General features: G+C 51.0%; 1 protein-coding gene across 2 annotated transcripts; it reads left to right on the top strand.

The window, feature by feature from the left end:
* Window positions 1–1,588: 1,588 nt before the first annotated feature.
* Window positions 1,589–14,509, top strand: SEPTIN3 (septin 3). 2 transcript variants are annotated; one of them, XM_069854901.1, is made up of 10 exons: window positions 1,589–1,820; window positions 7,409–7,600; window positions 7,849–7,977; window positions 8,711–8,792; window positions 9,158–9,295; window positions 9,651–9,768; window positions 10,223–10,318; window positions 12,328–12,424; window positions 12,906–12,957; window positions 14,142–14,509. In XM_069854901.1, the coding sequence occupies exons 1-10, from the start codon at window positions 1,811–1,813 to the stop codon at window positions 14,275–14,277; spliced, it is 1,050 nt and encodes a 349-aa protein (XP_069711002.1). In that variant the 5' UTR covers window positions 1,589–1,810; the 3' UTR covers window positions 14,278–14,509. The 2 variants fall into 2 exon arrangements, with proteins under 2 accessions (XP_069711002.1, XP_069710995.1); XM_069854894.1 differs by having other exon boundaries at window positions 12,325–12,424.
* Window positions 14,510–14,751: the final 242 nt, after the last annotated feature.

Raw genomic sequence — 14,751 nt, 5'->3', positions numbered from 1 at the left:
CTGGTGAGACCGCTCCTCGAATCCTGTGTTCAGTTCTGGGCCTCTCACCACAAGAAGGATGTTGAGGCTCTGGAGCGAGTCCAGAGAAGAGCAACAAAGCTGGTGAAGGGGCTGGAGAACAGGCCTTATGAGGAACGGCTGAGAGAGCTGGGGTTGTGTAGCCTGGAGAAGAGGAGGCTGAGGGGAGACCTCATTGCTCTCCACAACTACCTGAAAGGAGATTGTGGAGAGGACGGTGCTGGCCTCTTCTCCCAAGTGACAGGGGACAGGACAAGGGGGAATGGCCTCAAGCTCCACCAGGGGAGGTTCAGGCTGGACATTAGGAAAAAAATTTTCATGGAAAGGGTCATTGGGCACTAGCAGAGGCTGCATAGGGAGGTGGTTGAGTCCCCTTCCCTGGAGGTGTTTAAAGGCACGGGTGGACGAGGTGCTGAGGAGCATGGTTTAGTGTTTGATAGGAATGGTTGGACTCGATGATCTGATGGGTCTTTTCCAACCCGGTGATTCTATGTTTCTAAGTCCAGCGCCTGGTGGTGAAACAGGTGGGTGCCAGGTCAGGAGCTGTTGTGACTGTTGGGATGCCTGTCTGTCTGTCTGTCTGTCCTGACACAGCTGGGTGCTGGACTGCTCAGCCTGACCTGGGTAACTCCCAAGCACCAATGGTGATTGTAATCCACAGCGGGCACAGTTCTGGTTTTGCCCCAGTGTGCTGGAAAAAGAGGCACCCAAATCCTTTGCCAGGCGTCCTGCAGCCCAGCCCCCACTCAAGGATGTTTGCAGTGGAGGGACACATGGGGACAGCCCTGAAAGAGTGTCAGAGGGTCAGAGCTCCAGATGTTTGTGCTCCTGCATGGTGTGTGACAGGGCTGGGGCTCACAACTGCGGGAGAAGGAAACAAAGAGGGTGCCCCTCCAAATGCACTGGCAGCCAGGGGCATCCACATGGCTTTCCAGGCACGGGCACATCCATCGAACGCATGCAGGAGACGCCTGTCAGGGCACATGGGGATGTGATCTGCACACCCCTACACGGCTTGTGATCAAGACCTCTCCCTGCTTCCCACATGTATGTACCTGCACATGCACACACGCATGGATAGACACGCAGAGAAGGGACGGCGCTCGCTCTGCCTCTGCACTGCGGGCTGGCAGCCAGAAATTGTGGTGGCGGAGGAGAAAAGGTTTCTCACGCCTCCGCAAGTGGAACTGAAGGGCAAATTGCTTTTGATGAGACAAAACACTCCCAGTTTCCTCCTTTCCACAAAGCAGAAGGAGGCCTTGCAATCCCCTGGACCAAATAAATACCTAGGGGGTGAAAGCATCCTTTCTCAGCCCTGCCAGGGTTAATTATCGCCCTCTCTAAATAAGCAGAGATGCTGAAACCACTGGGGAATTGGGAGGGAAAGGAGCAAGAAAAAGCCCGTGCTTTGCCAGCAGGAGCGTGGGGGTGGGAAGGACGCCCCTCTGGCACACGGGGTACCCACGGGCAGCAGCCTCTCCGTGTGCCCACCCCGATGGGGAGGCTGGCAGAGGCCTGGGATGGATCCGGGGGAGGGTGCGCGGGGGGGAGATTTTGCGGCGATGTTTAATATTCAGGTCACATGACGATGGCAGCAGGAGCAGCACCAGCATCCCCGCTCCACTGAAATAGCCACTGGAGAAGGAAGGGAAGGACGGGGGGACAAGAGGATACAGGGAAGAAAGAGAGAGGTAAATCCAGAGCTTCATAGCCCACCACACCGCATCAGCATCAGGCTAGAAAAGTGGGGGAAACCACCCGTGGGAGAGGCTTCGGAGACAAAGGAATCTTCATGTTCAAAGGTAGGATGCTCTGGGCTTGGCAGGGCTGGGCGACGCCGGAGGGACACCGCTGGGGCTTTTAATGCAGGCACCTTCTGCTGTGCCCAGGAGAAATAACCCTGAAGGGCAGCAGGGAAAATCCATCCTGTCTTTGTCTTTCCTCTTTTATTTTCCTTTCGGTGGCAGCAGTCTGTCATGAAGAAGGAGCAGGGCTGGTTGCTGATGGGGAATAGCTGGCGCCAGGGGCTGCTCTGAAAGAAAGCGATAATCCCAGCTGGTCCAGGGCTGGGGAAAGCCCATGAGCTGCTTGTGCCTCGCCAGTGACGGTCAGTCGCTGCTGGGGCAGTGCTGCTCCCTGGGCATCTCTGCAGCAGCCCCAGCAGGGGGACAGGCAGCTGTGGTGGTGCGGGTGCCCTGGTCTAGGCGGTGCTGAGCATCCTCTTGCCATGTGATACAGCTGTGCTGCCCCAGTGGAGAGCTGGGGCGTGGGGTGAGGACCGCAGGGTCAGGGAGCAGCACTGAGGGCACAGCTGGGAGAGCATCTCACCCTGCGGCATCTGGGCTGGGGACATGCCCAACCCCAGCACCTCCAGCTTCTGCGTCTCCAGAGAGGCTTTGGCACACGCTGCCCTACATTTCATCCCAGCAGAGCCAGGCTCCTGCCCAAGCCCTGTGCAGAGCGCTGAGTGGAAAGAAGGCTGCTGCCGGGAAGGCTGTAGCAGCCCAAAGGGCTGAGATGAGTTTCCCTGCCTCACTTGAAATGCTCAGCGATCCTCAGGTTCTGTACCCTGAGGTCAGGCGGTGCATCTGGCACAGTTCAGCCTTTGCCCTGCACAGCTGGAAGAAATGCCCTGGAGTCATCACCCAAACCGAAGGGGGAAAGGGATTTATCAACCGGAGAGATGCTCAGCCCAGCACCTTTGCAGATCTAAAGCAAGGAACGGATCCTGCAAGCCCCAGGGAGGCTGTGCTACTGAAGTAGCCACTTGCTTTCCTTACTGTGACCTGGTGTCACCCTCTGAGGGCCTGTTCCTGCCAGACACCTTCAGGCTCCAAACTTGCCCCTGCAGGGGCAAGGTCTGTGGGTTTGGGGCCACATAGGGTGGAAGGGACTGGAGTCAGATGAATGTGTGGATTGCTGCCTCCAGCCAGAGCAGGAGAGCTGCAGTGAAGCCATCCATGTGTTACGTGGGGGTTAAATTGCTTTTCCTTGCTGTAATCTGGGCTGTGGTGAGCGACTGTTTGCAGCCCTCCCTCCCTCTTGCCACTCAGACAAAGGACGGGAAGGCAGGGGGAGGGGATCTGACTGTATCTGGGTTATGGGTACTGAGGAGATGTTAGTCCCCACTACCTGAGCCCCTAGGGGACCTTCAGGGCCACCTCTGACCCCAGCTAACCACCGCGAACATCAGAGGCAGGCAGGTTGCACCGTGGCAGCAGTGTCTGCTGCTGGCCACGTCTGCCAGCCTTCCAGGGAGAGGTTTTGGGATGGATTGGTGGGTGTCAGGAGCAGGAGATAGATGAGACGTCTCCAGGCACCCATTGCCTTTCTGGCCCTGCTGGCTCTGGCCCAAGACACTGCACCTTTCCTTGCTCCACAGCGGAGTGGAGCATGTTCTCTGGTTATCCCCTGGCAACCCAGCCTGCGTCACCTCCTGCTTGGAAATGGGCAGCAGAGGTATCATCAGCAACCGCCCTCTTAAATCAGCTTCACTTGACACAGGGAACAAAGCAGCAGGGAGAAGGGTGGCAGTGCAAACAGCAGATGCAAGCAGTTCACCTTGCCGAACCCTCTATTCATTATCAGCTCTACTGGCCACGGTGCCCTATCAGGTATTTATCACAGCGGGCAGCTGGAGAGGCTACGGGATGTGTCTAGGATGCATAACACTAACCTTGACCAGTCAGAGCACTAATCAGGCTTCCTAGCAGCATTTGCATCACCGCATGTGAAACAGCTATTCCCAGGTGACCAGATAGACACATTTCATGTCTCAAGGCATAGGAATTTGATAGGAATGGTTGAACTCAATGATCCAGTGCATCTTTTCCAACCTGGTGATTCTATGATTCTATGATTCTAAGGCATCCCTCAAAGCTCTGGTTTTGCATACCCTGATGGGCCCAGCAGGCTGTTTCCCAGTTGGCTCCTTGGATTCCTCCGTGGGAGCTGACACAGGGAAAATCGTGTGCAGCCAGCTGATCCCTGGCGTATCTCTTTGCAGAATGGGGGCTTCCCTTCCTGAGGCTGCATGGGAAGGCACACAACACAGAGAGGAAGGCAAGCGACTGAAAAGAGAAAGGGACGTTGTCTACCCTGAGACACTGAATGTCCAAAATCAAAATGCCCAAGGTGATATCACTGATATAAAATCCAGGAAATCTTTAGGGAGGCTTCTGGAGATCTTCTCTTCTGGTCTCAAGACTTTTTATAGATGCTCAGGAACCTGAGTCTGAAATACCTGCTCCAGCCATTGCAAGCTCCTGGCTCCATCAGCATAGCTCGCAAAGGGATGGCCGTGTCCACAGTAGAGTCCACAACGTCTGCCAGCTCTGGGCAATGTGTCCCTTGGTGAGATTGAAAGACAAATTATAAACCTCTCAGTGAGCTGCCAGCAACTTCCCTCCTTCCTCCCTGTGTAAGAACAAGGATCTGGTGATGGTGAAGGGGCTGGAGAACAAGTCTTATGGCTGAGAGAGCTGGGGTTGTTTAGCCTGGAGAAGAGGAGGCTGAGGGAAGACCTCATTGCTCTCTACAACTACTGAAAGGAGGTTGTAGAGAGAAGGGTACTGGCCTCTTCTCCCAAGTGATAGGGGACAGGACAAGAGGGAATGGCCTCAAGCTCTGCCAGGGGAGGTTCAGGCTGGACATCAGGAAAAAATATTTCACAAAAAGGGTCATTGGGCACTGGAACAGCCCAGGGAGGTGGTTGAGTCACCATCCCTGGAGGTGTTTAAAAAACAGGTGAATGAGGTGCTGAGGGGCATGGTTTAGTGATTGATGGGAATGGTTGGACTCGATGATCTGATGGGTCCTTTCCAACCTAATGATTCTATTATTCTATCTGAAGTTATACTGGAGATGGCAATAGACTCCCTGAGGACAAGCTACTGTCCAGGCAGCAAAAAGATCGCAGCTTGCATGTCCTGTGTCCTGTACCCATCCTATTCAGCTGCTCAGCTGGGCTTTCTTTCCACCTAAACCTTTCCCTGTCCGCCTCCAGGGTTTATTTGGCCTTTTTACTGCAGTAGCCAAGTACTTCGCTGGGGCAAAAGCCCCTGCCCGGCATCTCTCATCATTCCCTGTCACCCTTCCTCTCTCCCACTCTGGGGTAGGTGGGACCTCAGCAGGGCTGTGTGGGATCTGCACTGGAGGCTATTGCAACAGGACAGGGGAACGGCACAGCCACACACCTACAGTACAGGTGGTGTGGAGCAGCCCAGGAGAGGACGAGCGAAGGGCAGGGTGTAGGAGAGATGGCTGGCTTGGCCCTCCATGCTGTGCCAGAGAGAAAGGCTTTCCTGGCTGGCAGCAGCTTTGAGAAAGCTGGAAAAAGACAACAGGAGCCTCAGGGGATGCTCTGTCAGCAAGAAAGGCACAGACTAGCTGTGACGGGTGTAAGAGTGGATTGCAGCCCAGGAGTGCTCAGCTCGGCAGGCTGCCTCCTCCGGCAGCTGCCGGGCAGAGTGAGGTGCTCTGAATTGCCAGCCAGGCTCAAGCCAACAGTCCATCTTGTGCTCTGATCCCCCTGGAGTGCTTCTTGCTCCTTCTGGAGAGGATGGTGATAGCTCAGAGTGCACTTGCTCAGCGCGGAAGAGCAGGAGGGAGGGCCACCCTCCAGCAGACCTTTCCTCTGTGGGCAAGAGGCGGTAAGAAGCCAAGACCTTTTGGACATCATCCATGGTGCTGTGCACAGATGGCTGTGCTGCTGTCCTCTTACAAGAGGAAAGATCCCTTCTCCCAGTTTAATGTAAAAGACTTCCCAAGCGGTGTAAAAATTGCTGGGTGGAGGCACCCTTGTCCTTGCCAAGGATGGCTCTTCTTCAAGGACTACCTCTAGCCTTCAACAGTGGGGTACTGCAGCTTATTTTTCTCTGACAGAGCAGCCCTTTGTGTCTGAACAGGAGCTTTGAAATGGGAATGCCAGGCAGGATCACCAGCCAGCCATGCAGCTTGTTGCAGCCTAACCTTGTCCTTCAACAAAATCTCTCTGATCTCTCCCCAACCTCTATCTCTGTGTGACGTGGCTGAGCTGTCGCAGGGACCCTGCCCTGGTGTTGTCGGTGTCCCCAGCCCGGAGATCTCTGAGTCGTCTTCCTCTCCAAGAGGCGTGTGTGACCTACCAAACAGCAGTTGCCTGCCCTGCTGCTCATGTGCTCCTCTGCAGCCAGCAAGTTCTGCTGAGAGGAGCAAAATGATCCATCAAAACAATGGAAAGGGATAATTTAGTGTGAGATGCTTGAACTTAAGTGGTATCCAAAGTGAGGAGGGTGCTTACCAAGCAAAACCACATGCTGTCCCTGTCCTGGAAAAATAACCATCTGATGAGACAAAGCATGGGGGAGTCGAGTAATTAGAGTTGGGTAATCAGAATGGGAGAGGCTCTAGTTTGCAGCTGGTTTGTGTATGAAAGGTCTTCGATTCCCATCCACTTCATTTTCCTTTCTAGATTCATCCCTCACGCCTCCCTTCCCCACCAATTACAGCTTTTCTTCCGTGCCCTCTCCTCTCCCAACCTCCAGCTTCCTCCTAGCGGCTGGGAGCTACTCACTAATGAGACAGGAGATGGAGATAAATGGAAGAGGCCGGCCAGTGTGTGCCCATCACCCGAAAAAGAGCTGGAGGGGCCGTAAAGCCTGCAGGGGCTCTCTTTTTGCCCATTTGTTTTACATGAAAGAAGCAAGGAGGGGGAGGCGAGAAGGGAAAGGTCTGGAGTATTAGTTTATTTATCATAATTATTAGTTTCTGGAGCATAAAACACCCCATTGATCTGTGAGTGGGAGGTGAGCACAGGGGTCGTGGCCATGCTTTGCACTCCCAACACTGCCTTCTGCTGAGGAACTCAGGCTGCACAGCACAGCCTGTAACACAGACACTCCTGGCAAGGACCAAGCTTGCAAGTCCTTTCAGTATATCCCAGACTCTGTTTCAGTGCTGGGACGTGACACATGATCGGTTTTGTAAGTCTGTTCCATCACAAATATCATGCGAAACTTGAAGGAGCAATACACTGGTGATCCTGGTGAGAACTGGGAGACAATAATGAGGAGACACACACAGAGCTTTGGGCACATGATTATGAACCCAGCCAGTTTCACTGGCTTTGCTCCTGTTGTTTGGAGGTAGCCATCAATACGTTGCATGCCCAACGAGCCCTACTTCTCTGCCTTCTCATCTGGAGTGACACACAGAAAAGTGTCCTGGAAACTCAAGCAGATATTCCTCCATGAAGAGCCTTACTAAGATCTTCCCATTCGGTCATCCTCATTAGGAACCTCATCATCCCTTGAAATGGATGCTCAAAGTTGCCCTCAGTCCCTATGACAGGTCAGAAGGGTGGTTGTTGTTATACCTCAGTGATGATATTTCTATCTTTCTTCCTGTGCAGGACCAGTGGAGAGCAAAAACGAAGCAGCCATGTCTGAGCTGGTCCCAGAGCCACGACAAAAACCAGTCGTACCGATGAAACCTATGGGCATTAATGCCAACTTGCTGGGCTACATCGGTATTGACACTATTATTGAGCAGATGCGCAAGAAGACCATGAAGACAGGTTTCGACTTCAACATCATGGTTGTAGGTAGGCAGGGACCAGCAGAGGTACTGGGAACCGTGGCCGGGGACTGTCCTATGAGGCCAGGTGGGAGAGAAGCCCAGCAGGGAGGGTGCGAGGGAGCAGACGGTGCTTGCTCTGGGGGAAAGGGGAGCCTGCACAAGGCGAGGAGACACCTACAGCCCCTTCCCCTGCCAGCCTGGCTCCATCCTCTGGGCCCGCTGTCATCACTGGGCTGTGGCAGACGGCGCGATCTTCCTCTTTGCAATCCTCAGGTCAGAGTGGACTGGGAAAGTCGACGCTGGTAAACACCCTCTTCAAATCCCAGGTGAGCCGCAAATCTTCAGGCTGGAACCGGGAGGAGAAGATCCCCAAGACAGTGGAGATCAAAGCCATTGGGCATGGTAAGAGCCAGGCTGCTGGGGTGGAGGCAATACTGGTGCTTCAGCACAGCCTTGTGGAAGACCCCCCATTAGTCTATGCAAACAGTTCTTTGCTCTTAGGCAGCCCTTTCTCCATGGGGAGCTAAAGGACAAGAGCCAGTTTTATATAGCCTCATACCCAGCCAAAGCTTTTCTTAAAGCAGCGCTATTGATGCAACAGCCAAAAGTGAGGGGTAGAAGAAGAGTTATAGATACTTCTTCTGCCAAGACATTAGTCTGCATATGTGGATTAAGCCTTGCTCTAAGTCATTCCCAGCTGCAGACACTTAATGATCTATACAAATTGCATTGGCGGGTCCCACCCTGAGCCTGACAGAGCACATCTCCTCATTGCAAAGCATCAGCACAGCTTCTACAGCAAAGCAGAGTATGGGGCATCATCTCAGATTCACAATGATGTGTTGGAGGGGAGGACAAGTTGTGTAAGGTAGGTGCTGCCTCTGGGCCACAGACTGAGCACAAATCCATTTTCCTGTGGTATAAGGTGGCTTTGGTGAAGTTGTTATCAAAATTTGGCATCAGAAATGCAAATAGGGGTCACAACAGTTGAGGAATGACCCCACCCGGCCTGGTCATGCTTGCTGGGCAGGGATGAAGGCAGAGTGCTTTTGTCCTCTTGTAGGGAACAGAGACATGTATCATGATGGAGCAGGTCCCCAAGGAGGCATATGATTGTTTGCAATTTCTTCCCCAGTCATTGAAGAAGGTGGTGTCAAAATGAAGCTGACAGTGATTGACACCCCAGGATTTGGGGACCAGATCAACAATGAGAACTGGTGAGTTTTACACAGCCAAGGTCTGTGTACCAGAAAGAGCTGGAGTTAAGATGTCATATGGAGTGACAGTCACCTACTTGGCTTGGAAATTGTCTGGAATCCCATTGCATTCAGATGGGGATGTGGAATTGTGAACACCATGGGTCTGTGTGTGTGCTCAGGGGTAGGCACACATTACATAGCAAGTGCCTATTTCTGTGCTTAGTTACAGAAACTCTTAAACATCTCTGCTGACGGTGAGATGCTTGTGGTGGATATTTTTTATGCCTGAGCCTGATTTGCTGCTGTCAGAGCCAGCAACACTGTAGGCAGGAACATGAGGAGATTTGTACCTGTCTGTTAATCTCTCTCTCCCACCTTAACAGCTGGGAGCCTATAGAGAAATACATCAACGAGCAATATGAAAAATTTTTGAAAGAGGAGGTGAATATTGCAAGGAAGAAACGAATTCCAGACACGCGAGTGCACTGCTGCCTCTACTTCATCTCTCCTACAGGTCACTCGTACGTATACTGTGCCTCATTTTTCCTCAAGACCTTGGTGGCAGATACTTAGCCTGCAATGTTGTGTCTCAGCCATGGACCCAGGGGTCCTGTCCACAGGGCTGGCCACTGTTTAGCTTAACTCTGGGTGCTGTGGGGCTTGAAAGAGTCTAGAATAACAAGGGCAGGAGAAACACCACTGTGTTTTTCGGGAGAGGGCAGGATGAATGGGAAGAAGGAGATGAGAGCATGGTGGCAGCAAGTGGGGTACGTATAAGGGAGGTTTCATTGATGCCCTGATGCTGAGAGAGTCACTAAGATGAAAGGCAAGGAGGATAAAGTGACCCCTTCCATGTTGTTCCCTCTTGGGCTGCAGCTTGCGGCCTTTGGACCTGGAGTTCATGAAACATCTCAGCAAGGTAGTGAACATCATCCCAGTTATTGCCAAGGCTGACACCATGACCTTGGAGGAGAAGACTGAATTCAAACAAAGAGTGAGTATCTCCTCTCCTGCATGGGATCCCTCCCTGCTCTGGCTTGGAGGTGGGAGAAACGAGTGATATCCTTCTTGTTGGGATTGCAGCGCAGTGCTCAGGGCATGAACAGAGTTTAGCACTGGGTTGGTGGGTAAGTCTTGAGGCTGTCCTGAAGATGCAGCTGTTTAAGGCTCTGAGGGCACCTGTTAGAGGGGAAAGAAAGATGTGTGCCCCCATGACATCTTGTGATATGCTTTGCCATGGGAACTGCAGAGCCAGACAAGTAATTGGGACTGGGGAAGAAAGACTCGTCATTGCTGCTGCATGTCCTCACTTTGCTGCACACTTTCCTGGGGATAATCCCTCCAGCTACTGCCTGCTGGAAGAATGTCCCACATGTGTTTGCACAGCCATCCTGCCTGCCTTTCCTTCAGGTTCATGTTGCTTTGTGCTCCAAAATGTCTCTGCCCAGGTGCGCAAAGAGCTAGAAGTAAATGGGATCGAGTTTTACCCCCAGAAAGAATTTGATGAGGACTTGGAAGATAAAACAGAGAACGACAAAATCAGGGTAGGAAACATTTTTTTGTGGGAGGGGAAGGAGGGATGAGGGCTGGTCATATTTAATGAGTGTTAATGTGTCACTGGAAGTTTTTGAGTGTTTTGTGGTCCCTGAATGAAAGACGTAATAGATGTAGGGGATGGTGATTCTTCCTTCCCAGCTTAATCTGTCCCTGTTCCTGATACAAGGTGCTATGGCAGTTGAGTGAGGAAGGACTATTTTCCACCTCCTCTTGCTGAATGCTCTGTTTGGCACCATTAAGAACCAAAGGGTCCTGGTCCGTGGCTGATGTCCAGCCTCTCTACCAGACAACTGCCCCATGAACCCTCTCATCTACTGAACAAACTCAACAGGAAAAGCAGTCCAGTTCTTTGCTCCCCAAGCCATGTGAGAAACTTCATCCCATCCTTCCCTCCTCAACTGTCTCCTGATTTCCAGCCTGTGTTTGTCCACAGCCAGGTTGTGCCCAGGATTATATCTGTGTTCTTGTGCCAACACTGACTCAAAAAGTTCTTCTAACTAGTGCTCCCCTCCACCACCCACACCATTTATAGAAAATGATATGCTTTGCTGACCTTCCGGTCAGCTAAAGGAGACAAGCTCTTTTGGATGAGCTTCCCATTCCTTAGTAGTTAATGCTCCTAGTAATTTCTTTCTGTGTCTGCTCCAGTTTGATTTGATTTTCAAGCCCCAGTTCTGGTACCCCATGCTACTGCTAAGCCCATGGACCACATGTGCTTTCTAGAGAATTGCATCACACTGACTGACTAGCACAGTGGAGTCTTCCCCCTCCTTCAGTCATTGCTTGTTCACGAGCTTCAGCTTCGTAGCATAAATTCTTAGTGCTGTTCCCTAGTTGCTCTTTGTGCCTCAAACTTATGTACATCTTCTCAGATAATAACCCAGTCTTTGTCCTGACAACACCTCTTGGCCTGTGATGCTAATGCTTTTAATTATCCCACTCATCATTTCTGTGGCTAGGCCATTAAATAAAAATAGATTGGCCTCCATGTTGGTCCTCAAGAAACTCCAGAAGTCTTGTGGTGCAACATAACACTTGCCCTTTCAACTCCCCTAGCTGTCCCAGCCCCAACAGAAATTTCCACCATCAGCTTCACTGATCATTTCCCATTTGGTAGCATGTCCCGTATTCTGGGGAAGACCAGACAGGTTTTCTTCCTCTCCAAATTGCTTCTGGTTTTGAGAAGGGCATCACGTTTTGTTCTGCTCTTCAGCATCATTGTCTCTCAGTTTGGATAGCCTCACACATAAGAAATAAATGGCTTTTTAATCTCCTTTCCTGTGGCAATTGCATTCTCTTCCCAAGCTAGTGTCATCTGTAAAGTAGAGTAAATCTATGAGCATTTGCACAACTTTGTGGATAACAGGGCGTCCTGTCTCCCGTGCTCTGGAAACAGGTAGTTTCTGTCCATGCTTAGAATATCTCGGCCCCAAATAGCCTCACCCACTGTCCCACTTCCCGGGAAAGTGGCACCCCTACCCCATTTATAGCCTTCCTCAGCATAACCGTATAACCATTTCAGCCATTAAACTTGTTGAATGTTCATGAGTCTTGTTGGGAAGGATTATTTTGAGTTCTTTCCTTCTTCTAGTGAAGAACTACAAACTTGGTGAGGAAAAACTCACTGCAGACTATCCCTATGAACAGCCCTGGACCCACAGACCCTCTCCTAGTTACCCCAAGGTGTTCCTTCTCTGGTCATCCCGCTCTTCAGAAATACAGGAGATGGGTACAGAAAAGGTCTGCCCCCCTCACCAAAGACCTTGGCACTGCTGCAAGCTACCAAATAAGCTCAGAGAGTGCAAAGACAGCTGTAAGCAAAGGCCCAAAATGCTAGGTATAGTATTGATGGGTGAAGAGAACAGCCAGTAAAGCACTGCTCTGGAGAGCCTCTTCCCTTGTGTTTACTGAGCTGAGAGGAGGAAAGGTGGATGAGGAACAGTGATGGTGCTGCTCTCTGATTCAATAGGTCTCTCCACATGTCTCTCCCCAGCAGGAAAGCATGCCCTTCGCAGTAGTGGGCAGTGACAAGGAGTACCAAGTGAATGGCAAAAGAGTCCTGGGCAGAAAAACACCTTGGGGAATCATTGAAGGTAAAAAATCCTTTGCTTCTGGGAGCTGAATGTATCTCTGCAGGCCCCAGTAACAGACAAGGGTCCAGATAACATGTCCCGTGGCCATCTTCCCATCCCTTTTGTGATAAACTTTTTGAAACTAAGCAAGACAAGAATTCTCAAATAACTGTTGGGAAGGAACTGTCATGGCCAATGTGATAGCCTACTGCTAACTAGAAGAAGCTGGAGCCACTCTGAACACCACAGTATGTGAAGCTGAGCTCCTGAAGTTGCCTTGGTTTTCAATTGAAAATTCCCATGTGACTCCTCAAGCACTTCTTAGCCTGTCTTCTCAACGCCCGATGGTGTGGAGTTCAGACAACTGCCTGTCCTTTATGAAGTACGCAGGCTCTGCCCACCTGGAATTTGCCCCATGGCAATGACCTTCCCATACTCTGTAAGCAAAAAGAGGTTGTTGGAAAAAAAAATCAAACATAACAGTTGCTTGCTTTCTTTTCAGTGGAAAACCTCACTCACTGTGAATTTGCCCTACTTCGAGATTTTGTCATCAGGTAAGGCCATGGCCACGTACCAGTTTGCTCTCGATGAGCAAAGAGTCTTCCTGAGACCCTCTTAGAGTGAAATACCCCCTATGGAAGGAAACTAAGATACATTTCAGGCAGTTAAAGCTTATGTGGGGTAGGGTTGGATTGAGTTAAGGACTGGATACTCCAGTGCCTCTATTAGTGACAAGATTGGTATGTCAAGTAGGTGCTAGTTTTAATGTAGGAGCTGGATACCTGGAGAAAAGCAGGGTACCACCAGCCCAAACATCTCCCATTAAGGATATTAGGTTTCAACACCTTCTATTCATTGCTGACAAGAGGTCTGAGCTGGAGTTGGGAAGAAAGAGGCCACTACCCTTTCCTCAACCATGTGTCTGTCCTACCAGGTTGAGGGATGTGCTGGAACACACAACCTGGAAGTGAAAAGCACAAATGGTATCTGCCCCAAATCCTGTAGCACAGCTGCAGATCCAGGGTCACCTCTGTTCCCTATAAATACAATAAGGTTTTAAAACCACAATAAAAAATAAGAAAACAAGGGAAACATATTTCAAAGCCATTACGCCCTTGGATATGGTGATATTGAGACACTTGGCCAAGTACAATCACAGTTTTGTCATCATCCTACTGCCCTCTTTTTGTTCTGTGATACCTTCTGCAGCAGATGTGCTTTCCCTAAATCTTCCAGCAAAAACATCCTAACCAAGTGATCTCCACAAAGCATAGAGCAGTCCAAGTCCACAGGCTTTCTGTGGACGTTAGGGACTATTGCTTAGGGCAGCGTTCAGCAGGTCATGGTCTGCAGTGGACCTGAGATGCCTTCCTAGTACTATCTTGTCTCACCACTTCTTCAGATGAGACAAGCCCTGTCTGTTCTGAAATACCAGGATGGCAAGTACCTGTCCCACTGGCAGAGGTGTGAAAAGGTCAGGACCCCTGAAAGCACAGCAAGGCATTTCAGGCCATGTCCTACATCCTGCCTGTGTCTTCTTCAATGCTGATGCTTCAGGTCTTAGTCGTGTATGATGGCACTCAAGCAGAAAGAGGGATATGCTTATTAGCCAAAGCGATGGAAGAAATCTTCCATTTATCTTGGGGAGTAAAACAATCATCAGAAGAAAAATACTGACTGTGCTGATGTTGGTTATTGTACTCTCTTTCCAACCCCATCTTCACTTTGCCTCCCGCAGAACCCACCTTCAGGACCTAAAAGAAGTGACCCACAACATCCATTATGAGACCTACAGGGCTAAGCGGCTGAATGACAACGGAGGGCTGCCCCCCATGGCTGTCGAGACAGAGGAAAACAATGAAAGTAACCTGTGAATGACATGCACCCCTCCCCGCTGTCACCCAGTGTCTCTGGATACGACAACCCACCCCTCCTACCCTTGACTCTACCATGGGCCTGTCTCAGAAGCACGTGGCGCATCCTCTGTGTCCACGAGAGGATGCCAGTGTGAGAGCTTGTATGTGTGTGCCAACCTACGTGCCAGAGAGGGACCAAAGGCATCTCCCCCATCCTTCCCAGACTGTCCTCGTTCTTGGTTTGGCTTTTTTTTTTTTTTTTTGCACAGTGGACTGCCCGTCACCCTCCTTTCCCTGTCTCAGCTGTGTGTCTTGCCTGGGGGAAATAGGGATGGGGGGTAAGGTGGACTTTGGATGTGGAAGCTGTGTTTTTTTTTTTATCACTTGGAGACATGGCAAGGAGAGACTCCAGAAAAGATGGTGGAGTCGGTGCATGCGGTGTCTTCAAGTGATGGCAGCAGAGATGCCTGGGGGGTCTTTGGTGGGTGAGAA

Source organism: Phaenicophaeus curvirostris, chromosome 1 (genome assembly GCF_032191515.1).
Source record: "Phaenicophaeus curvirostris isolate KB17595 chromosome 1, BPBGC_Pcur_1.0, whole genome shotgun sequence".
Lineage (NCBI taxonomy): Eukaryota > Metazoa > Chordata > Aves > Cuculiformes > Cuculidae > Phaenicophaeus > Phaenicophaeus curvirostris.
This window is presented reverse-complemented; position numbering and strand designations above follow the sequence as displayed.

What these genes read in the sequence shown, in the direction of transcription:
- SEPTIN3 (XM_069854894.1), top strand. An exon ending in CAGATCAACAATGAGAACTG is followed by an intron (nt 8,793 to 9,157) that starts GTGAGTTTTACA and finishes CCACCTTAACAG; the next exon opens with CTGGGAGCCTATAGAGAAAT. An exon ending in CTTCGAGATTTTGTCATCAG is followed by an intron (nt 12,958 to 14,141) that starts GTAAGGCCATGG and finishes TGCCTCCCGCAG; the next exon opens with AACCCACCTTCAGGACCTAA.